The sequence below is a fragment of the Lissotriton vulgaris genome, chromosome 7 (assembly GCF_964263255.1).
Source record: "Lissotriton vulgaris chromosome 7, aLisVul1.2, whole genome shotgun sequence".
Taxonomy (NCBI): Eukaryota; Metazoa; Chordata; class Amphibia; order Caudata; family Salamandridae; genus Lissotriton; species Lissotriton vulgaris.
In genome coordinates this window covers 84725560-84745896 of record NC_141695.1, presented here as the reverse complement: position 1 = coordinate 84745896, position 20337 = coordinate 84725560, and the positions used below count along the sequence as shown (strand labels likewise).

General features: G+C 45.6%; 1 protein-coding gene across 3 annotated transcripts in view; it reads left to right on the top strand.

Annotated features, from left to right (window-relative positions):
- The window catches only part of LOC147700843 (putative DBH-like monooxygenase protein 2), a 434868-nt gene extending 425165 nt beyond the window's left edge, over positions 1-9703 (top strand). For all 3 annotated transcript variants that reach the window (XM_086929747.1, XM_086929748.1, XM_086929746.1), the window contains exon 13: positions 7787-9703. In XM_086929747.1, the coding sequence (XP_086785873.1) occupies positions 7787-8026 (240 nt within the window). In that variant the 3' untranslated portion in view covers positions 8027-9703. The remainder of the gene's footprint in view (positions 1-7786) is intronic.
- The last annotated feature ends 10634 nt before the right edge of the window (positions 9704-20337 follow it).

The following is a 20337-nucleotide window of genomic DNA, read 5'->3' as shown; positions in this document are numbered from 1 at the left end:
TCAAGGTGTCACTAAAGGTAACTCCCAGATAGGTGAAGTACTTTGTCTGCTCCAGGGGGGTATCCCCCATGGAAACCCTGGCCTTAACCTGTTTGTGTCCCCTTAAAACCATAAATTTGGTTTTGGACACGTTCACCTCCAACTCATGTTCACTGCAGAAACTCTCAAACCGTGACAGTGCATTCTGCAAGCCCTGTCTAGTTCGTGAAATCAAGAGAGTATCGTCAGCGAACATGAGCAGGGGGATTTTCATGCCAGCTAAGCTTGGAGCATCCGTGGAAAAGTTGTCATAGAACTTGGTAACTCTATTGATATATAGAGAAAACAAGGTAGGTGCCAAAACACAACCTTGTCTGACACCTTTGGCCACTGGAAAGTTCTCTGTCACCTCACCAGGTTTGCCCCATCTTACAAATGCGTATGTCTGTGCATGGAGGTTCACTATAAGGCGGACCAAAATGGGAGGCATGCCCATATCTAATAGGCAGTTCCAAAGCCCGGCCCTCGGGACAAGGTCAAACGCGGACCTAAGGTCAACAAAGGCCGCAAATAAGTTTCCTTTGCCCAAGGTAACCGTCTTCCAGTGCAATAGCATAAAGCGAAATGCCTGGTCCAGGGTGCTCACATGAGGTCTAAACCTAGCTTGAAGGGGGGTAAGAATGTTGTGTTCCTCTATCCAGGCCTGAACCCTTGATAGAACAAGACGGGTTATAATCTTCTGGACCGCGTCAATAAAACTGATCGGCCGGTAGTTCGATGGAACCGACCGGTCGCCCTTCTTGAAGATGGGCAGGATCTCAGCACCAGCCCAAGAATCAGGTACCCTGGCACCCCTGGCCAGCGCATTTACCAGTTGCAATAGATACGGTACCCATAGATCTTGATCTTGCTGGAAAATGTCTGCAGGGATGCAATCCGGACCAGGCGCTTTACCCCTAGGGATGGCATTCAGGACTGTTTCAACCTCTTTGGCCGAAAACACAAGAGTGTCAAAGGTTAATGGCCAACTAATGGGGTCATGCCTGGCACTATGACATCTAAACTGTTCCTCAAAATGGGACACCCATTTCCGTTGATCTACAGATACGGGGCTAGGGCGATCGTCCTGTGACTGACCCCACCTGAGGAGATGCCAAAACTGCTGGAGGTTCCTGGAGCCACAGGCCTCAGCTAGTAGAGTCCAGCGCTCATCATCCCATGCTGCTTTAGCCCGCCGTTTGACTTCATTATATGCCTTCCTACTGGTTTTAATTAAGACTGGGTTCTTTGATTTTAATGCCTTAAACAAAAGCGAGTGGGACTCGCGGCAGGCTTCGTTATACCAATTACCAGGTTTCCTCGCCTTCCCTATACCCTTGTTAGCTACAAATTTAACAAATAGTGACTTTAGGGACAAAAACAGGCTGGCATGAATATCGGAAATTTTAGGGATTGTCAGATCCAGGTTATCACACTTTTCAATTTCCTTTAGAGAGTTCGAAACCAAAGTTCTGATCTTTGTGCGTGCATTCACATCAACAGATACCTTTGGCCATCGAACCCGCCTCATATCATTAGTTAGTACCATGGCCTCTTGTACGGGGTTGGGCTGTCGCACAATCAGCCCAGCAAAACTAAAGTCCTTCAATTCTGCTATGAGTGGTTCGTGGTCACTTTCTGGTCGTGGCTTAACTGTCATGTCTAATACTGTGGGCCACAGATTAATGTCAACCAAGATGTAATCAATGCGACTGCTATGTCTGCCATTGAAGAATGTGGGGTTGCCCATCCTATCCGAGCTTACGCGACCATTTAGGGCACGCAGCCCCCAGTGCAGGCAGAGACCTTTGATGAAGGTAGCGGCTTGAGTCCACTTAGTGATCGGGGGTAGCTCAAGTTGTGGAATCCCCCACATCATGTCCTCTGCCTCAGTTAATAACCCATCCTCCCTGCTTAAAGGTTCAAAACAAGTATTGAGATCACCCATTATAACCACATGCCCTGCTATTTGAGTAGAGCCTAGGAAATCATCCAAACATGTTAGGGTGGTTGAAACTCGACCACCCGGAATTCCTCTGGCATATACATTGAACAACAAAATATCCAGCCCACTAGTTGTTTTCATGCTGATTACCAATATATCAGGGCAGTCGATATGAATTTCCTTTACAGAAACACCTGCAGCTTGACGAACCCAAGTAGTAAGGCCCCCCATGGCCCTGCCTCTTTGGCCTCTAACTGCAGGTTTGTTAAAGCTCAAGAAGCCTGGAAGATACACTGGAAGGGTTGCCCAAGTCTCCTGAAAAGACCAAACATCACCTTGTCGGATGAAATCAGCCCAATCAGGAGTGCTTATACAGGATTCAATTCCAGCCACATTCCAACATCCCATGGTGGTACCCTTTTCACAAACTTGGTCACACAATACTGTTGCGTCTAATGGGAGGGGTTCTCTGGGCTGGAAAGAGGATTCTGCAGGCAGAGGTACATCTATAATCAACCCTTCCCTTGTCAAGTATATTGACCCAGCCTGTGTAGTTGACTCAGGGTGTACGCCCGTGAAGGAAACATCCATGGGGTCCAGTGGGGTGGATAGCAGAGCTGGTATGTCAAGCTCTCTTGAGTAAACTATACATCCCTCCTCACCACACTGGGGTCTGTCCTTAGGGCTTTCAACATTACTTAGAGGGATACTCGAGTCATCTCCCACACTCGGACACTCAGAGTTAGGTTCGTTATCCCTTATCGCAAGTGCTGATCAATCATTAGTCGACAACCCAGAAAGTGGGTCGTATAGGTTTCTCAGTGGTATGTTCCAAAGCTCTTTGGGATGGGTAGGCCTATTGGGATAGGGATTTACTGGGTAAAAGCTTGGGGGCTGTTGTAACTGTGTGAAGGCATGTGTTGTAGGAGCCATAGGATACGGGGGCTTATTTGGAAATGGCAGATCCAATAAGGCTGGGGGACCTAAGGGCTAGGTATAAAACTTAGCCCAGCCCGGCGTTTGTACTGGACAGTTGTAACTAGATTGGATGTAGGAGCGATACTGCGCCTCTGGGTTAAACTGGGGTCCATGAAAACTTGGTGTAAAATTGGACCATTTTAGGAGGCTTTTGGTGTTTTTATTATTTCTACCAGGGGGCTTGATCTGTTGGATTGATCAGGGTCTCGGGATAGAAATAACTTAAATTCCTTGTGGAGATCCCTCCCTCATTGTTTCCCACATACCAATCCGTGAGATGAGAAACAACTCTATGGTCCCTAAAGTTAATGATCACTATATCCCCCTCTATATCCTTAGGGCGAACCCCAACCCACTGACATCTTCTGACCGTAACAATATCCCCATTAAGATTAGGAGGAAGGGGTCTATTTGTTTTCAGCCAAAAGATGACTTTGTTTTTTAAGCTTTCGTTGTTTTCTCTATCCCCTTCCGCAACAGGTGGCACACCTGTCATAACAATAACAAAATTCAGGGAGTCAGGGGGCAGGTCTACATTTTTCTTCAGTGGTGGGGGTTTTTTGGTATTACCATTGGAAACAGCAGGTTTACCCATCCCTTTCTTTGGCTGCGGCGCTGCTCCCTTAACAAATGGTTTGTTGACTACCACACTAGAATTTGCCTTAGCAGAAATATTTGATGAAGAAGATTTAGCATCCACAGACAAAACTTTATTTGAAATAGTGACCGCTTTGGTAGCATTAATAGTTTGTTGACTGGTGGTACTAGTTATTTTACCAGCAACAAGGGAAGATCCGGGGGGTTTGTTGGATGGGCCCTTATTCTTAACCAGGCTAGGGGAATGTGTAGGCTCAATGGTCGCCAATAGGCGATCCAATTTTTCACCCATTGTCCTAACACGCTCCAGCAGGGGTAGCATATATGATTTAATGAGCTTCTCTATAATACCATAGGACACCTCATTTACCCCTACGGTAGCTAACTCAGGGGATACCAAATCGTGTGTGTCTGATTGTAATGGCTCTACAGGATGTGGGGGCCCTGACTCAATAATTGATTTGGGTAGGGGTGGTGTTGGTGTCTGCCAGCTGCGTCCTTTCCTTTTTACCCCGCCCTTTTTCCTTTTTTTCCTCGGTGGGGAATGTACAGCCCTCTTTGCCTTTTCAAGCGTGATTCTAGTTTTACATAAACTCGTTACGGGTATGCTCTCGCCTGGGTCGATACAAACCAGTGACAAGTTAGGCAGCATGGGGCTTGGTTCAGTTTCCCTAATATGGGTCTCGGGGATGTTAGTTTCGACGAAGCTTGAGTGATCAATAGGGGGACAAACTAGATGACCTCCACTAGTGGCACTGGTACATGGCGGGGAGATAGCAGGGAACCTAAATATATTAGTGGTTTGATTAAGGTCAGTAGCATCGACCTCAATAGAGCTCAAACCTTGGACGGCTAAATCATTGATATTGTTTGAAACTGACAGTGCTGGCAGTGGATTTTTCTTTAACTGCTCGATTGAGCGTCGGCGCTCTGCTCTTCTCTCTGCAAGGAGTAAGTCCATATTTACCTCCTTGGTAGATTTCTTAAAAAATTTATCTAAAGGGCCAAGAACAGAGACACTCACACCGGGAGGGGCAGAGTGACTCATGTCAAGGACGGATAGTTTAAGCTATCAACACTCAGTAAAACAAACTAAACACACAACTGGCTATACACGGTGAGAGGATGCAAAAACACAGCATACAACAGTAAGATGAAAAAGACCTGGCCCAGCCCGGCCTCCTGCGGCCCCGGACGGCCACAGACGGTCCCGCCCTTGTCCCGGGCTTCTCCCGGCGAGCTCCTGCGCGCTCCCGCGCAGCGGTATTCACACGTTAATTTATGGCTCTTACGGTGATCACCCGGTCGTTGGGGGCGGGGCGGGGAGGGAGAGCAGCCCAGGTGGAACGGGCGGGGTTACTGGGACTCCTGGGAAATGTAGTCCCAGCCCTCTTGCTCGCAGCCCTCAGCCCCTGTCTTACCCCAGCAGCAGCTAACAGCCCACGAAGGAGAGCGCCCCTCTGCGAAGCGGGACCCGCGCAGCGGGTTCCGCGAGGCGTTAGTGGAGATGCAAGGAATCCACGGGCAATCCAAACAGCAAGGCAGGTTTGTCAAGGTGTCCCACGAAGTGCAGGGCAAGCCGGTATTTGATCACCCGGTCGTTGGGGGCGGGGCGGGGAGGGAGAGCAGCCCAGGTGGAACCGGCGGGGTTACTGGGACTCCTGGGAAATGTAGTCCCAGCCCTCTTGCTCGCAGCCCTCAGCCCCTGTCTTACCCCAGCAGCAGCTAACAGCCCACGAAGGAGAGCGCCCCCTCTGCGAAGCGGGACCCGCGCAGCGGGTTCCGCGAGGCGTTGGTGGAGATGCAAGGAATCCACGGGCAATCCAAACAGCAAGGCAGGTTTGTCAAGGTGTCCCACGAAGTGCAGGGCAAGCCGGTATTTGATCACCCGGTCGTTGGGGGCGGGGCGGGGAGGGAGAGCAGCCCAGGTGGAACCGGCGGGGTTACTGGGACTCCTGGGAAATGTAGTCCCAGCCCTCTTGCTCGCAGCCCTCAGCCCCTGTCTTACCCCAGCAGCAGCTAACAGCCCACGAAGGAGAGCGCCCGTCTGCGAAGCGGGACCCGCGCAGCGGGTTCCGCGAGGCGTTGGTGGAGATGCAAGGAATCCACGGGCAATCCAAACAGCAAGGCAGGTTTGTCAAGGTGTCCCACGAAGTGCAGGGCAAGCTGGTATTTGATCACCCGGTCGTTGGGGGCGGGGCGGGGAGGGAGAGCAGCCCAGGTGGAACGGGCGGGGTTACTGGGACTCCTGGGAAATGTAGTCCCAGCCCTCTTGCTCGCAGCCCTCAGCCCCTGTCTTACCCCAGCAGCAGCTAACAGCCCACGAAGGAGAGCGCCCCCTCTGCGAAGCGGGACCCGCGCAGCGGGTTCCGCGAGGCGTTGGTGGAGATGCAAGGAATCCACAGGCAATCCAAACAGCAAGGCAGGTTTGTCAAGGCGTGGTCTATATTACATGTCACACTACACAATATATACTATTCTATAGCAGAGACGAAATTATGATCGAATGCATATATATTTTATGCGCATTTATCATTCACAATTAAGGCTATGTCCTTGTACCGCCTTATTTACCAGAAAAATCCAGAAAAATACTGTATATGAACTTGGACACTCTGCTGGGGTAACACATATAAATGACGTTAGCCCAGCACAGTGTACTGGAATACAGAGGTTGCATGGGTGATAATGATGGAACACAACACTGCCTGGCATCCTTACATTTTAAATCTACTCCAAGCATTTTTGTCTACAGTTGATATTAATGATGATGACAATTAGTTCCGTGGAGCTGCTGGGACCTGCCAGTAAATTGGGGTTTTCAGAGTTGTCTCTGTCATGGTACCATCCTAATAGCTAACACTTCTTGTGATTGATAGGGGCAGCATGGATCACACTGTGTGCTTCTCTCCTCCCCTCACCATTATGTTTACTATTAATAAAACATTAACATGTGTCTAATTCCATCGAAGTGTCTCTTGCCTGCAAAGCAGTAAATAGGGAAAAAGTAAAATAAAATATTTTCTGTTACAATGTCATTTTCATTTGTTTTCTTCAGTTTGTAATCCAGAAATTTTTTGGGGAGACAGTGCTACAAACAACTTGTGCTTTGCTCTACTTTGTATCAAAGCTGTGCACTATGGGTAGTTGAAGGCATTCCCATGTAACGAGTGCTTTACATGGGCAGATGCAGTCTGGTCACTGCAGTTCAAAATGTTGAAAGAAAGAGTACCTGTACCTCTCAGCACTGGTGCATTACTATTAATGGGGGAGTACCAGCACTTCTCAATTGCAAAAAAAGGTTTTCTACATCATTTAGTACTTACACTTTTATATTTCCATTTGTATATGTTAAGAGTGTTTCTCACTCTCTTATTAGAACTTAAACAATATTGACTCATTTCATTACATTTTAGAGCGTTCAATTAAAAATATACCAGATTTTTGGGCAGTGGGGCAAAGTGGTATGTGGTGGGCCGAATGACCCCCCCTCCATGAACTTTCCAAAGGGGGGCAGGGGATCAAGTTTCATTACTCCACTAAGTCAGAAAAAAAGAGGCACTTAACACAAAAAACAGATAACATATCATGGTGTTATATTCTAGGGTTCTTAATATTTAGAATGTTGGTTGTTCTGTATTTTCCTGGTACTCTCTGGTAATGGAATGTTTGGGGGAGATTCTTGTTTAAGGATTCCAGGCTTGGCAGTTGCGCTATGCCCCTGACTCAAGCTGGAGCGTAGGACTCTTGCACTGAAGAATATGTAATAAAGAAGCCCTCAACTGCCTTCCTGTCCACTCTATTCATTTGGAAACCCCCTTGCAACACATGGCCTTTCTCTTTTTGGGATCCATGACTTGATGCTGTAGCCTTGGGGGACAATACAGTGAACTGAATTTAAAGGGGGCACCCAGTCGAGAGAAACATGCTGTTCTCCCTACATAGTCCTTCATTACCAAGAGTAGACATTCTACAATGTCCCTGATGTCTACTTGGGTTTTAAGGCATTTTCACCGGACACCCTCTTTTAACCCTCAAAAGAGAACCACACATATCTCTATTTACCTAAGAAGATCCACAGTTGTAAACAGCCAATATCACCAAGTACCTATGCACTAGACTGTATGTGTGCCTCTCTGCTAGAAGTATGTAAAGCACAAGCTAATATGTATGCCACTGTTAATGCTCTGTTGCTGGTGTATGTGTTCTATGACGATTAATGCTCTCCACTCTGTTCTCTGCTTTCAGGGATCGGAATGGTGGAACTATGGCTTCATTCACAACATCTCCGATCCACCAACTACTCCCTGCATCGGCTCAGAGTCCACCAGCCATGCTCCATCTGCATCTACTCCATCAAATGTTCCATCCAAGCCAATTTACACGTTTCCGACTGCAACCGGCCACAGCTCATTGACAGGGGTCCTCCCTCTCACTGCATTTCTCCTGTCAGCATTCTCTGTGATCGTTACATTCCTAGATTCCTAGAGGGTAAACATCTGCCTGCCACTGTCCAGTGGAAGAATGGCAATTGGAATGTGACTACTGTATGTATGAAATTATATATCTACACAATACAGTAAGGGTATAGACCTACTGCAGACCTTTCCTCTCGTTGGTAGCCCTCTCTCTACCATCATGGGGTGGCATCTTGCTTCCTTCTCACTAATGCCCTAGTAGCTGGCAAATGTTAGGTATGCACTAAGCAGCAGAAGGCATGCACATCAAGTTTCACTGATGAACCAGGCAGAGAAGAGGAGAAAGGGGGCCAGATGTACTAAGCATTTTAAGTCACAAATATTCAAGTTCAGCATTTGCGACTGTTAATATGCAGTTTCCTAAGTTGAATTTCCAGATTTAGGACTTATAAACATTTTCCAAACTCCTAATATGGGATTACAAATGGATACCAAATGGTGTCTGGAAGGGAAGTGTTGGAAGTATCCCTTCCAAATACCGAATTGGTATCTCATATGTCAAGGCTTGGCTATAGAAATCCATTGAAAATGTACTGACCCCCTCACAGGAGGTGGCAAATCATTCACAAAAGAAAATGTTCCCTTTATTAATGAAAAAATAGATTAGTAGAGAGTCTTAAACAGACTTTTTTAAGTTAGACCTGTTTTCTTCAAAGAAAACTGGCTGCATTTAAAAAAATATGTTTAATGCAGTCAAACGCATGGATGTCTTCTGGCACCAGCAGGCCAATATCCCTGTGATGGCCTTTAATAGTAGAGAGTCACATGTAGATACCTACATAATTAAAATTAATAAGGCAGATCGAATTGCGGTCCAGTACAATTTGTATTTTTGATAACATATGATACGTGCATATGATGGTTCTTTAAAATCTTTAATGGTCGCAAAAATACAGTTAACAATGTGCAATCCGTATTTTGTGACCTGATGTTCAAACATCTGGCCCACGGTTCTTTAACTGAGCTTACAGATCCACTTTCAACTAGTAAGCTTGCAGTTGCTTCCGTTCGTTTTTTCTTTTCATTGGCATCAGTACTTGATTTTCGAGACCACAAGATAAAGCTGCCCAGATTAGTTCTGAATATTAGGATGGGACAAGTCTCCCCAGTGCATTGGGTTGGTCAGAGTGATGCTTAAAGTGTTTAAAGAGAGGACTTAAGAGGAGCTGTGCTATTGATCTTACTAAATGAAAAGGAATCACAAGGAAAGAAGGAATTACAGCTATTCAACCTCTTTTGTGCCTGCTTCTAGGGTCTCATGGTTACTAGCAAGGTCCAGGAAATTAAAGAGGTCCTGCATGGGCGAGGGCATGCCTTATATGCCAGTGACTTACATTCCAAATTACCCAAAGGTCAGGCTCCTGGTTACCACGTCTTTACAGAGGTATGTCTTCCTGGACATGGAACCCATGACCCAGTGTCTCTAACACTCTAGGGTCATACAATATCTACTTTCAGAAACACTACCCTGACTCTAACCTAGGGCACAAATCTTTTTTCTTGGGTGAAAAACTTTGCAAACACTTGGTTTTTACTGTGCTATACTCTTCTTTTCTTTATCCATGTGTTGATTCTGATAAGTTGTGATAAGCTAATGATCACAAACATGTATTAAGATGTATGAGCTATAACCAATAGCACCCCGTTTTTGGAAATATAATGGTTAAAAAAGTACTTTATTAAATCATACCTTCTCGTTTGTTTTTATTTGTACTACACATATATCTATACATTTAAGGGGTTGTCAAATACATTTGAACCTTCTATAGATATTGCAACTGTGATACATGTACTGTATCTATTCACAGTCCTCATGCACCCCCATTAGGATATAATTTTAAGTATATTACTTTATGTTATGCCTATTTACATTGCATGTTACTCACCCTGACGGTATTCATGAGCTTTGCAGGTAGGTAGGCGTTAGGCTCCCAGGGAGAATTATCTAATGAGCCAGCTTCTTGTGGAACTCAAAAAGTGATGGAGAGACTCTGATATGCTGTGGGAGGTTGTTTCACATTTTAAGGGAGTTGTACAAGAAGGCACAAGTTTGGGCTCTGTTTTTGTGTATGCAAGGTACAAGCGCAGCTGAGCAGTGTGGTAGGTTGAGGATGAGTCTTGTTGCATAACTATGGATGGTTTGGAGGTATGGTAGTCAAGTCTGTCGGATGGTAGTGTAGTTCCTACATCCCTAATAGGCTCTGTGCATTGGAATAACATACACTATAGATTTGACATAGGAATGAGGTCAGTATGTGTCTAGCGAGTATATTAAAATTAATTGTGTGTGCCAGCTAACTTAGAGGTCACTAGAAACTTTCTCGAAAGAACAAGAAGGGATAAATAAAATGTGACCCTTGCTTTCCCGTTGAGTAGGGCAAAAAGGACAACTGGGGTTGTATCCTCCGCTCCATTTGGCAGTAACGGAGTTAATAGGTAGTGTTCCAACCCTAAACTGATGGTATCTCTTCCTATCCTAAGGAACGGTAATACAATCCCAATACCCCTCAAGAGCAGTTGAGTGTTTCAGTTCCAAAAAGTCCGCGGTTAGTGACGGACTGGTACAACGACCAAATCTTTTCATGCTCCAGTAAAGTTCTCTAAAAAAATTCTAGGTGGGAATGTATTGGCCATTGGGTCTTCCCACAAACTGGATAGACCCATAGCAGTATATGATGCCCTTACCTCCCTCATCCATGGGATTTTGTGTGCCCTGTCAGCATCTCTGACTTCAAGGAATACCTGTGCTTACTGGGAGAGATCAGGGGTAACCCACAATCTCCTCCAGTATGCTACTGGTCTATACCAGGCCATATCTTCCAAGTGTTGGGATCCCAGGTCATAGAAAAGGGGAATCAAGGGGGTAGATACTGGGAGGCCTGTGATTCCATGTAAAAATGTATTTTGGGCGCTAGTCAGTCGGGTAAGATTACTATACCCCCACAGTTCTGCCCCATAAAGAACTGCTGCACCAATCTTCACATCATCAATTTTGAGTACAGGGGTAATTGGCCTAGTGTGGGAGAGGAGGTACTCTTTTGTTAGGGCTCCTGCTAACTGTGCATGCTTCGTGACCAACTGATTGGTATGATGTTTCCAATCTAAATTAGAAGCGAGGATGATGCCCAGATATGAAAAAAAACCTGAGTCTGTCCGAGCTGAACCCCATTCATGGCCACCTTCCCTCTCAGAAACTTGGACTTGTGGAGGACCATGAACTTGGTCTTACTCACATTTATTGAGAGCCCATGGTCTTTGCAGAATACCTCAAAAACATTTATAGCCTTTTGCAGGCCTTGTTGTGTTTTTGAAATAAATAGAGTATCATCTGCAAACATCAACAGGGGGATCAACTTACAGTCCAACTTGGGGGCATCAGTTGGTTGATGCTCGTAGTAATTGATCACCCTTTTGATGTACAGTAAAAAGAGGGTCGGTGCCAGTACGCACCCTTGGCGTACTACCCTAGCAATTGGAAACTTATCTGTTGCATTCCCCAGTTGGTTCCAACGAACTTGGGCAAAATTGTCCTCATGTAATTTCATTAAAAAGGACAAAATATCCAGTGGCGTGCCCTGGTCTGCAAAAACCAACCACATTTGTGCTTGTGGGCCCAGGTAGAACGCTGATTTGAGGTCGACAAATGCCGCGAAGAGCGTGCCCCCCCCAACACTACCACACGCCAATAAATTAAAACAAATCTAAAAACTTGGTCAATTGTGCTTGTATGACTGCGGAACCCGGCCTGGAGAGGTGACAGTACTTCTTCCTCTTCAATTCACCCTTGAGTTCTCTGCAGAACAAGCCTTGCTACCACCTTCTGAATGCAGTCGATTAAACTTATTGGCCTGTAATTTCCTGGATCTGAGCGCTCCCCCTCTTTAAAGATCGGGATGATCTCAGCATCCTTCCAGGTATCAGGTATGGGTGAGCTTATGGCAATACCAGTTGCTAGAGATTGGATATACGGTGCCCAGACCTCCTTATCATGCATTAGTAAATCGGCTGGGACTAAGACCAAACCTGGTGGTCTACCTTTGGGAATAATGTTCTGTATCTTTCCAACCTTGGTTCTCTCAAATCATAGTGGAGTAATATCCTTGTTAGAGAGGATAGAATCTTCACTCGCTTCACCAGCCATTTCGATAGAAGCAAACTGGGACGCATAATGAGAGACCCAGAGGTTGGGTGGAACATGGTTTGTTGGTTCTCCCCTTTCAACCCCCCTACCCCACTTAACCATATCCAAAAAGGTGCACATAGATCGTTCTTTACTAGCACAATACAACTCCCTCCAATAATCCTCATCCCATGCTCGTTTGGCATCATATTGGGCTTTTTTGTAGAGGGCACAGGCTTTCTTAATTCTATCTCTATCTTTTGATTTAACTGCCTCTGCCAGCGTTTTGTATGCTGTCCTGCAGTACTTCCCATACCATTGATCTTCCTTCTTAACAGGCATTTTCTGTCTATTTGACACCTTATTTATAAAAAAAGACCTTAATTGATTAAAAAGTTTATTATGGGTCGGATTGACATTTGCTATAACCTCCTCCTGTGTGATACATTTTTGGAGTTCCATTGTTGCCTGGATAGTCATTTCCCTCATTTTCGCTATCTTATCTTCTCTCACTAGACAATTTTCCCATCTAATCTGTCTAGTATCATTTGAAAGGACAATGTCAACACAATCCTGAGGGCCCTCCTGGAGGTAAAATTTAAATAACTTAAAGGATAGAATTAATGGATCATGGTCACTCTCGACCCTTTCAACTACCATCATGTCCTTAATATTGGGCCAATTCTCTTTATTAGTGAGTATATAATCAATGCAGCTCTTACATAAACCATTATTGAAAGTAAATGCACCATGTTTGTCAGAAGCTGATCTACCATTTATTGCACGTAGCCCATGTCCTACACATAAAACTTTGAGCTGAAGTGCGGCCTCTTTCCACTTTTTAATTGGCGCTACTGTAAGCTGAGGGATATTCCATGAAAAATCTTCTTCCAGGGTAAGATCTATATCATTGCTGTCCAGTGGTTCAAAACAGCAATTGAAGTCCCCCGCAACTATGATGTTACCTTTATTACGATAAAACTCAAGGAGTACATCTAACTGTTCGATAGTGTCCGAGGGTTTACCCCTTGGCAAACCCCTTGAATATATATTAAAAATGAAAAGATCCTTTGAATTGGGGCACTGAACTTGAATTAGTAGGATATCGCTGCTTTTGGTATCCAATTGGTGGATTATATATCTACTGTCTTGTCTTGTTTTACCCACGTTAGTAGACTCCCCTTCGGTCTCCCTCACAGACTTGGGATTGCTGGTACATAAAAATTAAGATATCCGTGTCTATGCTCTGGTGTAACCAGCCAAGTTTCCTGAAGCAATATTAGATCTTTGCTGCCTAAAAAAGATAACCAATCTAATGATGTCACCTTACTTGTAAGCCCCGCCACATTCCACGAGACCATTGATGTTACGTCAGGATAAATATCAATTTTATGTTGACCATGAGGTCCACTATCGACTGACCCTCCATTCCCTCTTTTCCCAATTTGAAGAACCTCTTGAGACAGGCTGTTGTTATTGTCATATCTACTCAACAATGCATTTTCTGCCCGGGCAGAAGGATTCACTTCCAGTGAGCAGGGGCCTGAGGGTGGGCACATTCTGTGGGTATTAACTGGACTAAATTCCAAGTGATTCTTGCCTAATTCACATTGCATTCAGAAAAGGGGGTGTGATGAACAGAGTGTCTGAATTAAGCAGACCACTCTTACCCAGTCCAAAGATCAGGGCTTGATCCATCACCGTTTTTTTAGCTCACTGCACCATCCCAGCTCAGACCATGGCTATATGCAAATTAGTCTGACCCTGGCCCAGTGCATCATGGGAACAGGGCAGACCAAACTACCAAGCCAATTCTTATACTGGGAAGGAAACAAGCTACCGGGGACCGGTTTCTGGCATTTCAGCCGTCTTCGGCCCGGCTTGCTTGAATCCTAATGGTGCAATGAGCAAGGGACTCACATCTGAGTATACCCTTCCACGCTTATGGTGGACAAAAATGATTCAGAAAAGGGGGTGGTGATGAACAGAGTGTCTGAATTAAGCAGACCACTCTTACCCAGTCCAAAGATCAGGGCTTGATCCATCACCATTTTTTTTAGCTCACTGCACCATCCCAGCTCAGAACTTGGCTATATGCAAATTAGTCTGACCCTGGCCCAGTGCATCATGGGAACAGGGCAGACCAAACTACCAAGCCAATTCTTATACTGGGAAGGAAACAAGCTACCGCGGACCGGTTTCTGGCATTTCAGCCGTCTTCGGCCCGGCTTGCTTGAATCCTAATGGTGCAATGAGCAAGGGACTCACATCTGAGTATACCCTTCCACGCTTATGGTGGACAAAAATGATTCAGAAAAGGGGGTGGTGATGAACAGAGTGTCTGAATTAAGCAGACCACTCTTACCCAGTCCAAAGATCAGGGCTTGATCCATCACCGTTTTTTTAGCTCACTGCACCATCCCAGCTCAGAACTTGGCTATATGCAAATTAGTCTGACCCTGGCCTAGTGCATCATGGGAACAGGGCAGACCAAACTACCAAGCCAATTCTTATACTGGGAAGGAAAGAAGCTACCGGGGACCGGTTTCTGGCATTTCAGCCGTCTTCGGCCCGGCTTGCTTGAATCCTAATGGTGCAATGATCAAGGGACTCACATCTGAGTATACCCTTCCACGCTTATGGTGGACAAAAATGATTCAGAAAAGGGGGTGGTGATGAACAGAGTGTCTGAATTAAGCAGACCACTCTTACCCAGTCCAAAGATCAGGGCTTGATCCATCACCATTTTTTTAGCTCACTGCACCATCCCAGCTCAGAACTTGGCTATATGCAAATTAGTCTGACCCTGGCCCAGTGCATCATGGGAACAAGGCAGACCAAACTACCAAGCCAATTCTTATACTGGGAAGGAAACAAGCTACCGGGGACCGGTTTCTGGCATTGCAGCCGTCTTCGGCCCGGCTTGAATCCTAATGGTGCAATGAGTGCAATGGTGCAATGAGCAGGTGTGGCAGGGTATACTCAGACATGAGTCCCTTTCTCACTGCACCATCAGGATTCAAGCAAGCCGGGCCGAAGAAGGCTGAAATGCCAGAAACCGGTCCCCGGTAGCTTGTCTCCTTTCTGGTGAAGAATTGGCTTAGTAGTTTAGTCTGCCCTGTTCCCATGATGCACTGGGCCAGGGACAGACTGATTTGCATATAGCCAGGTTCTGAGCTGGGATGGTGCAGTGAGATAAATAACGGTGATGGATCAAGCCCTGATCTTTGGACTGGGTAAGAGTGGTCTGCTTAATTCAGACACTCTGTTCATCACCACCCCCTTTTCTGAATCGTTTTTGGCCACTATAGGTGTGGCAGGGTATACTCAGACATGAGTCCCTTTCTCACTGCACCATCAGGATTCAAGCAAGCCGGGCCGAAGAAGGCTGAAATGCCAGAAACCGGTCCCCGGTAGCTTGTCTCCTTTCTGGTGAAGAATTGGCTTAGTAGTTTAGTCTGCCCTGTTCCCATGATGCACTGGGCCAGGGACAGACTGATTTGCATATAGCCAGGTTCTGAGCTGGGATGGTGCAGTGAGATAAATAACGGTGATGGATCAAGCCCTGATCTTTGGACTGGGTAAGAGTGGTCTGCTTAATTCAGACACTCTGTTCATCACCACCCCCTTTTCTGAATCGTTTTTGGCCACTATAGTTGTCAGAACCGTAAAGGATACACTGGTTCGGCCCCCTCAGGAACAGACGCTAATTCCTCAGTCCCCTTCTAGCCAAGACCCAAGACCGCTTAGATATACAGTCTTCAGTCCTCACCAGCAAGGGAAAGGGGAAGTGGACAGACAAAACAAGAGAGACTTCTTCCTCGTCAGGTTTGCTTCGATAGCCCTCAGGTTGGACTCGCTGCAAAGGAAAAGACAATTCTTTAGCCTTCTCTACTTAACATGTTTTAGTTACTCTGTCTTATTATTATTATTATGCCCTCTATGTCTTACCTAAGCAAACTAGGAAGATAGCCACTCTCTATAAGTGATGTCTGGAGAATTACTACTGGTTCACTGGAAGAACAAACTCTGGTCTTGGGAATTTTCGTGACTAGAACAATGCTTCGAACACACTCTGTGATCTGTGAAACTCAAGTCTATAACTCTGAATATAAAGTCTTTCAACTCTGAGACTATTCCGGAAACTCCACAGGGAGTAGTCTTTCATCACATGTTTTTACTCTCTGGACACGTTTTGGAAATTCACGTTCTTAATCAAAGTCTTTCTCCTCAAGATGTCTCAGTAAGGCTCTTGACGCAACGCTCATCAGCTTCTTTGCCAAAGTGAGTCCAAAGCGTCTTTAGTTCATTGCCTTGAGACTTCTCTCAGATAACTCAAGAATAATACTCTTACTTGAAGGTCTTTGAGGGAACTTCTCTTGACTGAAGTTTTTCCCCAGCTCTGACTCCTCCACACAACTTCTCTCCTGAACTCCGACGACGGGATTCTTCCAGCTTTGACAATACTGAAGGGAAAAAGGCGAATTAGGAAAAGTCTTTTTCTATAATACAAAGCGTAACTTGTTACTTTCCTTAAGGTTTCAGTTCAGCCGCCTTGTATTCAAAAACTCTGGTCAAAAGAACTTTCTCTGAAGAGAGCGTGAGGTAAGCACGCGTCTCCGGTATTTTCCTCAGTTGAAGTGCGCAGCGCGAATTGCGCGCGTGCGCGATATGCAGACACTCTCGGATCAACTGCAAAGTAAACCGCCACGCAGGAAACGGAATGACTTCCGCACTCCCAAGATGGCGGACCTCCGCAGCGCTGTCACTAGGAATCTCAATGAAGTTTTCCAACAAGGGTTTTTTAGCTTGCACCTTCTGCTCAATCCACCCTTCTGGCGAGGGGGTGGACGGATTCTGACAGTACCTCCCACCAAGGATGCTCTCCCCAGCCGGGGTTTTGAAGGATGAAGTTTATGGAAGTCTCTGAGCAACCTGGGGGCATGTATATTGTCACTTGGCTCCCAAGATCTTTCCTCTGGACCAAAATTCTTCCAGTCAACCAGATAGTATAGTGTTCCTCTTCTGAACCTTGAGTCTAGGATTTTGTGTACTTCAAACTCTTCCTCACCATCTACCTGCACTGACTTAGGAGTTAAGCCTACTCTCAAATGCTCTGGACTTTTCTTAATTAAAGAGACATGAAAGGTGGGGTGAATTTTCAGAGAAGAGGGCAGGTGTAGCCTAACCGTTACAGGTCCTAACATTTTCTCCACCGTAAAGGGCCCTAAAAAACGGGGTTGGAATTTTCGATTAGCTTTTAACCTCAAATTTTTTGTGGACAACCACACCTTTTCTCCAGGGCAAAAAAACGGATCTTCTCTCCTCCCTTTATCTGCATGTTTTTTATAAGAATCCTTGGCCTTGGACAGGTTTTCTTTAACTTGGGCAAGGGACCTCTGCACTCTAGAGACTATATCATCCACTGCAGGGACTGAACTCTCTTCTTTTTCTACTATCAAAGTAGGGTGTCTACCATAATTTATGTAGAAAGGCGAATAACCAGTGGAAGAGTGAACGGAGTTATTATAAGCAAACTCTGCTGCCCACACCATCTCAGACCATTCCAGCTTTTGATCCAATAGGTATAGTCGCAAGTACTGCTCCAGTTCCTGATTCACTCTTTCCGTTTGGCCATCTGTTTCTGGATGGTAGCTTGTAGAAAACCGAGTGTCTATTCCTAATCTGTGGGTAAAGGCCTTCCAGAAATGCGAAACAAACTGAGTTCCCCTATCCGAAACCAGGACCTTGGGAATTCCATGCAACCGCACAACATGCTGGGAAAAAAGCTGTGCCAAAGTGGGTGCATTAGGAACCTTCTTCAAAGGGATAAAATGTGCCATTTTAGAGAATACATCGACAAACACTAAAACTACGGTGTAGCCTAAACTAGAGGGTAGTTCCACTATCACATCCATTGACACCGTATGCCAGGGGTGAGGTGGCACCGGTAGTGGTCTTAACTTCCCCTGAGGTGATCTCCTATCAGCTTTTCCTCGCAAACACCTTTCACAAGAAGTTACATATTGCCGGATCTGCGGTCTCATGTCAGGCCACCAAAAGTTCCTCTCCACCAATTCTGTGGTCTTGAGAATTCCTTTATGTCCTGCCAATAAATGATCATGACAAGATTTTAACGCCTTTTCTCGGAGCTCTGATGTCGGTAGAAACAAACGCTGATCCTGATATGGCAACCCATCTCTGATTTCTCGACCCTGCTCTTCCTGAGACCAATCTTGCATTTCTTGAATGGACATACTTTCCTGCACCTTGTCCCGCAGATCACTTGCCGTGGTTACCATAACAATCTTTTCCTCCGGAATGATGCTCTGTTCCTCTCTTCCAGTTTTCTCTGAGGTGGTTGAATCTATCCTTGACAACGCATCCGCCTTGGCATTACTTTTTCCAGGGCGAAAGGTAATGACGAAATCAAAGTCCGCAAAAAACAATGACCATCGTAATTGTCTGGCGGTTAAGGTTCGTGCTGACTTGAGGAACTGTAAATTTCTGTGATCCGTAAAAACAGTTACTTTATGTCTCGCTCCCATCAAATAATGGCGCCATTCCACAAAGGCACTCTTTACAGCCAAAAGCTCCTTATCAGCAATTGAATAATTACACTCAGGAGGATTGAGCTTGCGAGAGTAATACGCCACCGGATGTAACTGACCAGTATCAGGATGCCGCTGTGACAAAATTCCTCCAATGGCAAGATCAGAAGCGTCTGCTTCTACATAGAAGGGGTCTTCGGTTCGTGGATGCAACAGTATGGGAGCTTGAGTAAAAGAATTCTTCAGAAATTGAAAAGCCTCCTCTGCTTCTTCCTTCCATTCAAACTTGACTCCCTTTTTTAAGAGTCGAGTAATGGGGGTCACCTTCTGTGAAAAATCTGAGATAAATCTCCTGTAAAAGTTCGAGAATCCCAAGAAACTCTGCACTTCTTTTACCGACTTGGGAGAGGGCCAGTCCTGAACTGCTTTGATCTTCGTGACATCCATGCTCACTCCTTCAGGGGATAACACAAAACCCAGGAACTCTACTCTGGTGACATGGAAGGCACACTTTTCCAGCTTGACGTAAAGGTGATTCTCCAATAACTTACTCAAGATTGCTCTTACATGAGGAATGTGCTCTTCCATACTGTTGGATAAGATCAAAATATCATCAATGTAAACCACTGCCACTCTATCCAAAAACTCCCCCAACACGTCATTTACGAAATGTTGGAAGGCTGCAGGAGCATTACAAAGGCCATATGGCATCACCTGATATTCGAATAATCCATACCGAGTCCGAAACGCTGTCTTCCACTCATCTCCTGAAGCCACTCTAATGAGATGGTATGCTCCCCTAAGGTCCAACTTGGCATAGACTTTAGCATTCTTGACCTGGTCCAACAGCACTGAGATTAAGGGGAGCGGGTATCGATTCTTGACAGTTACTTGATTTAAGGCTCTGTAATCAATACAAGCCCGCAGATCTCCATCCCGTTTCGGAATAAAAAAAAGAGGCGAGGAGACCGGGGACTGTGAGGGTCGAATAAATCCATTGGCCAAGTATTTGTCTAGATATTCCTTCAGGAAACGATTCTCCGTCTCTGTGAGCGCATAGATTCGACTGCAGGGTAAAATTGCTCCAGGCTCGATGTCAATCTTGCAGTCGTAGGGTCGATGCGGAGGAAGGGTTTCTGCTTTCTTTTTATCGAACACCGTTGCTAAGTCTTGATACTCAGCTGGAATTGACTTAACTTCCACTGCACAGATTTGGGCCGGATGAACAGAAGCTAAAATCTTGACCTGTGACTCCTCTTCTGGAACCTTCTCCTTACGAAAGCAATGTTCGACACAATAAGGTGAAGTCATTTCGATTGTTCTTCGACTCCAATCGATTCTTGGATTGTGTTCTGTTAGCCAAGGAAGCCCCAATATCAACTGGAACTGCGGAGCGTCAATCAAGTTAAAGGTGATATACTCTGAATGCCCTTGTAAACCTGTTAATCGAAGTAGCTCTGTTTCATGAGTGATAGGCCCCGAGGACAAGTTGGTGCCATCCACTGCTCGCACAGGTTCTGGAGTAGCCTTCTTCACAAACTGAATGCCATGCCGTCTGGCATACTTTAAATCACAAAAATTGCCTGTTGCTCCTGAGTCAATCATGACAGACACCTCTTTGATTTCTTGATCTCAAAATTTCACCACAAA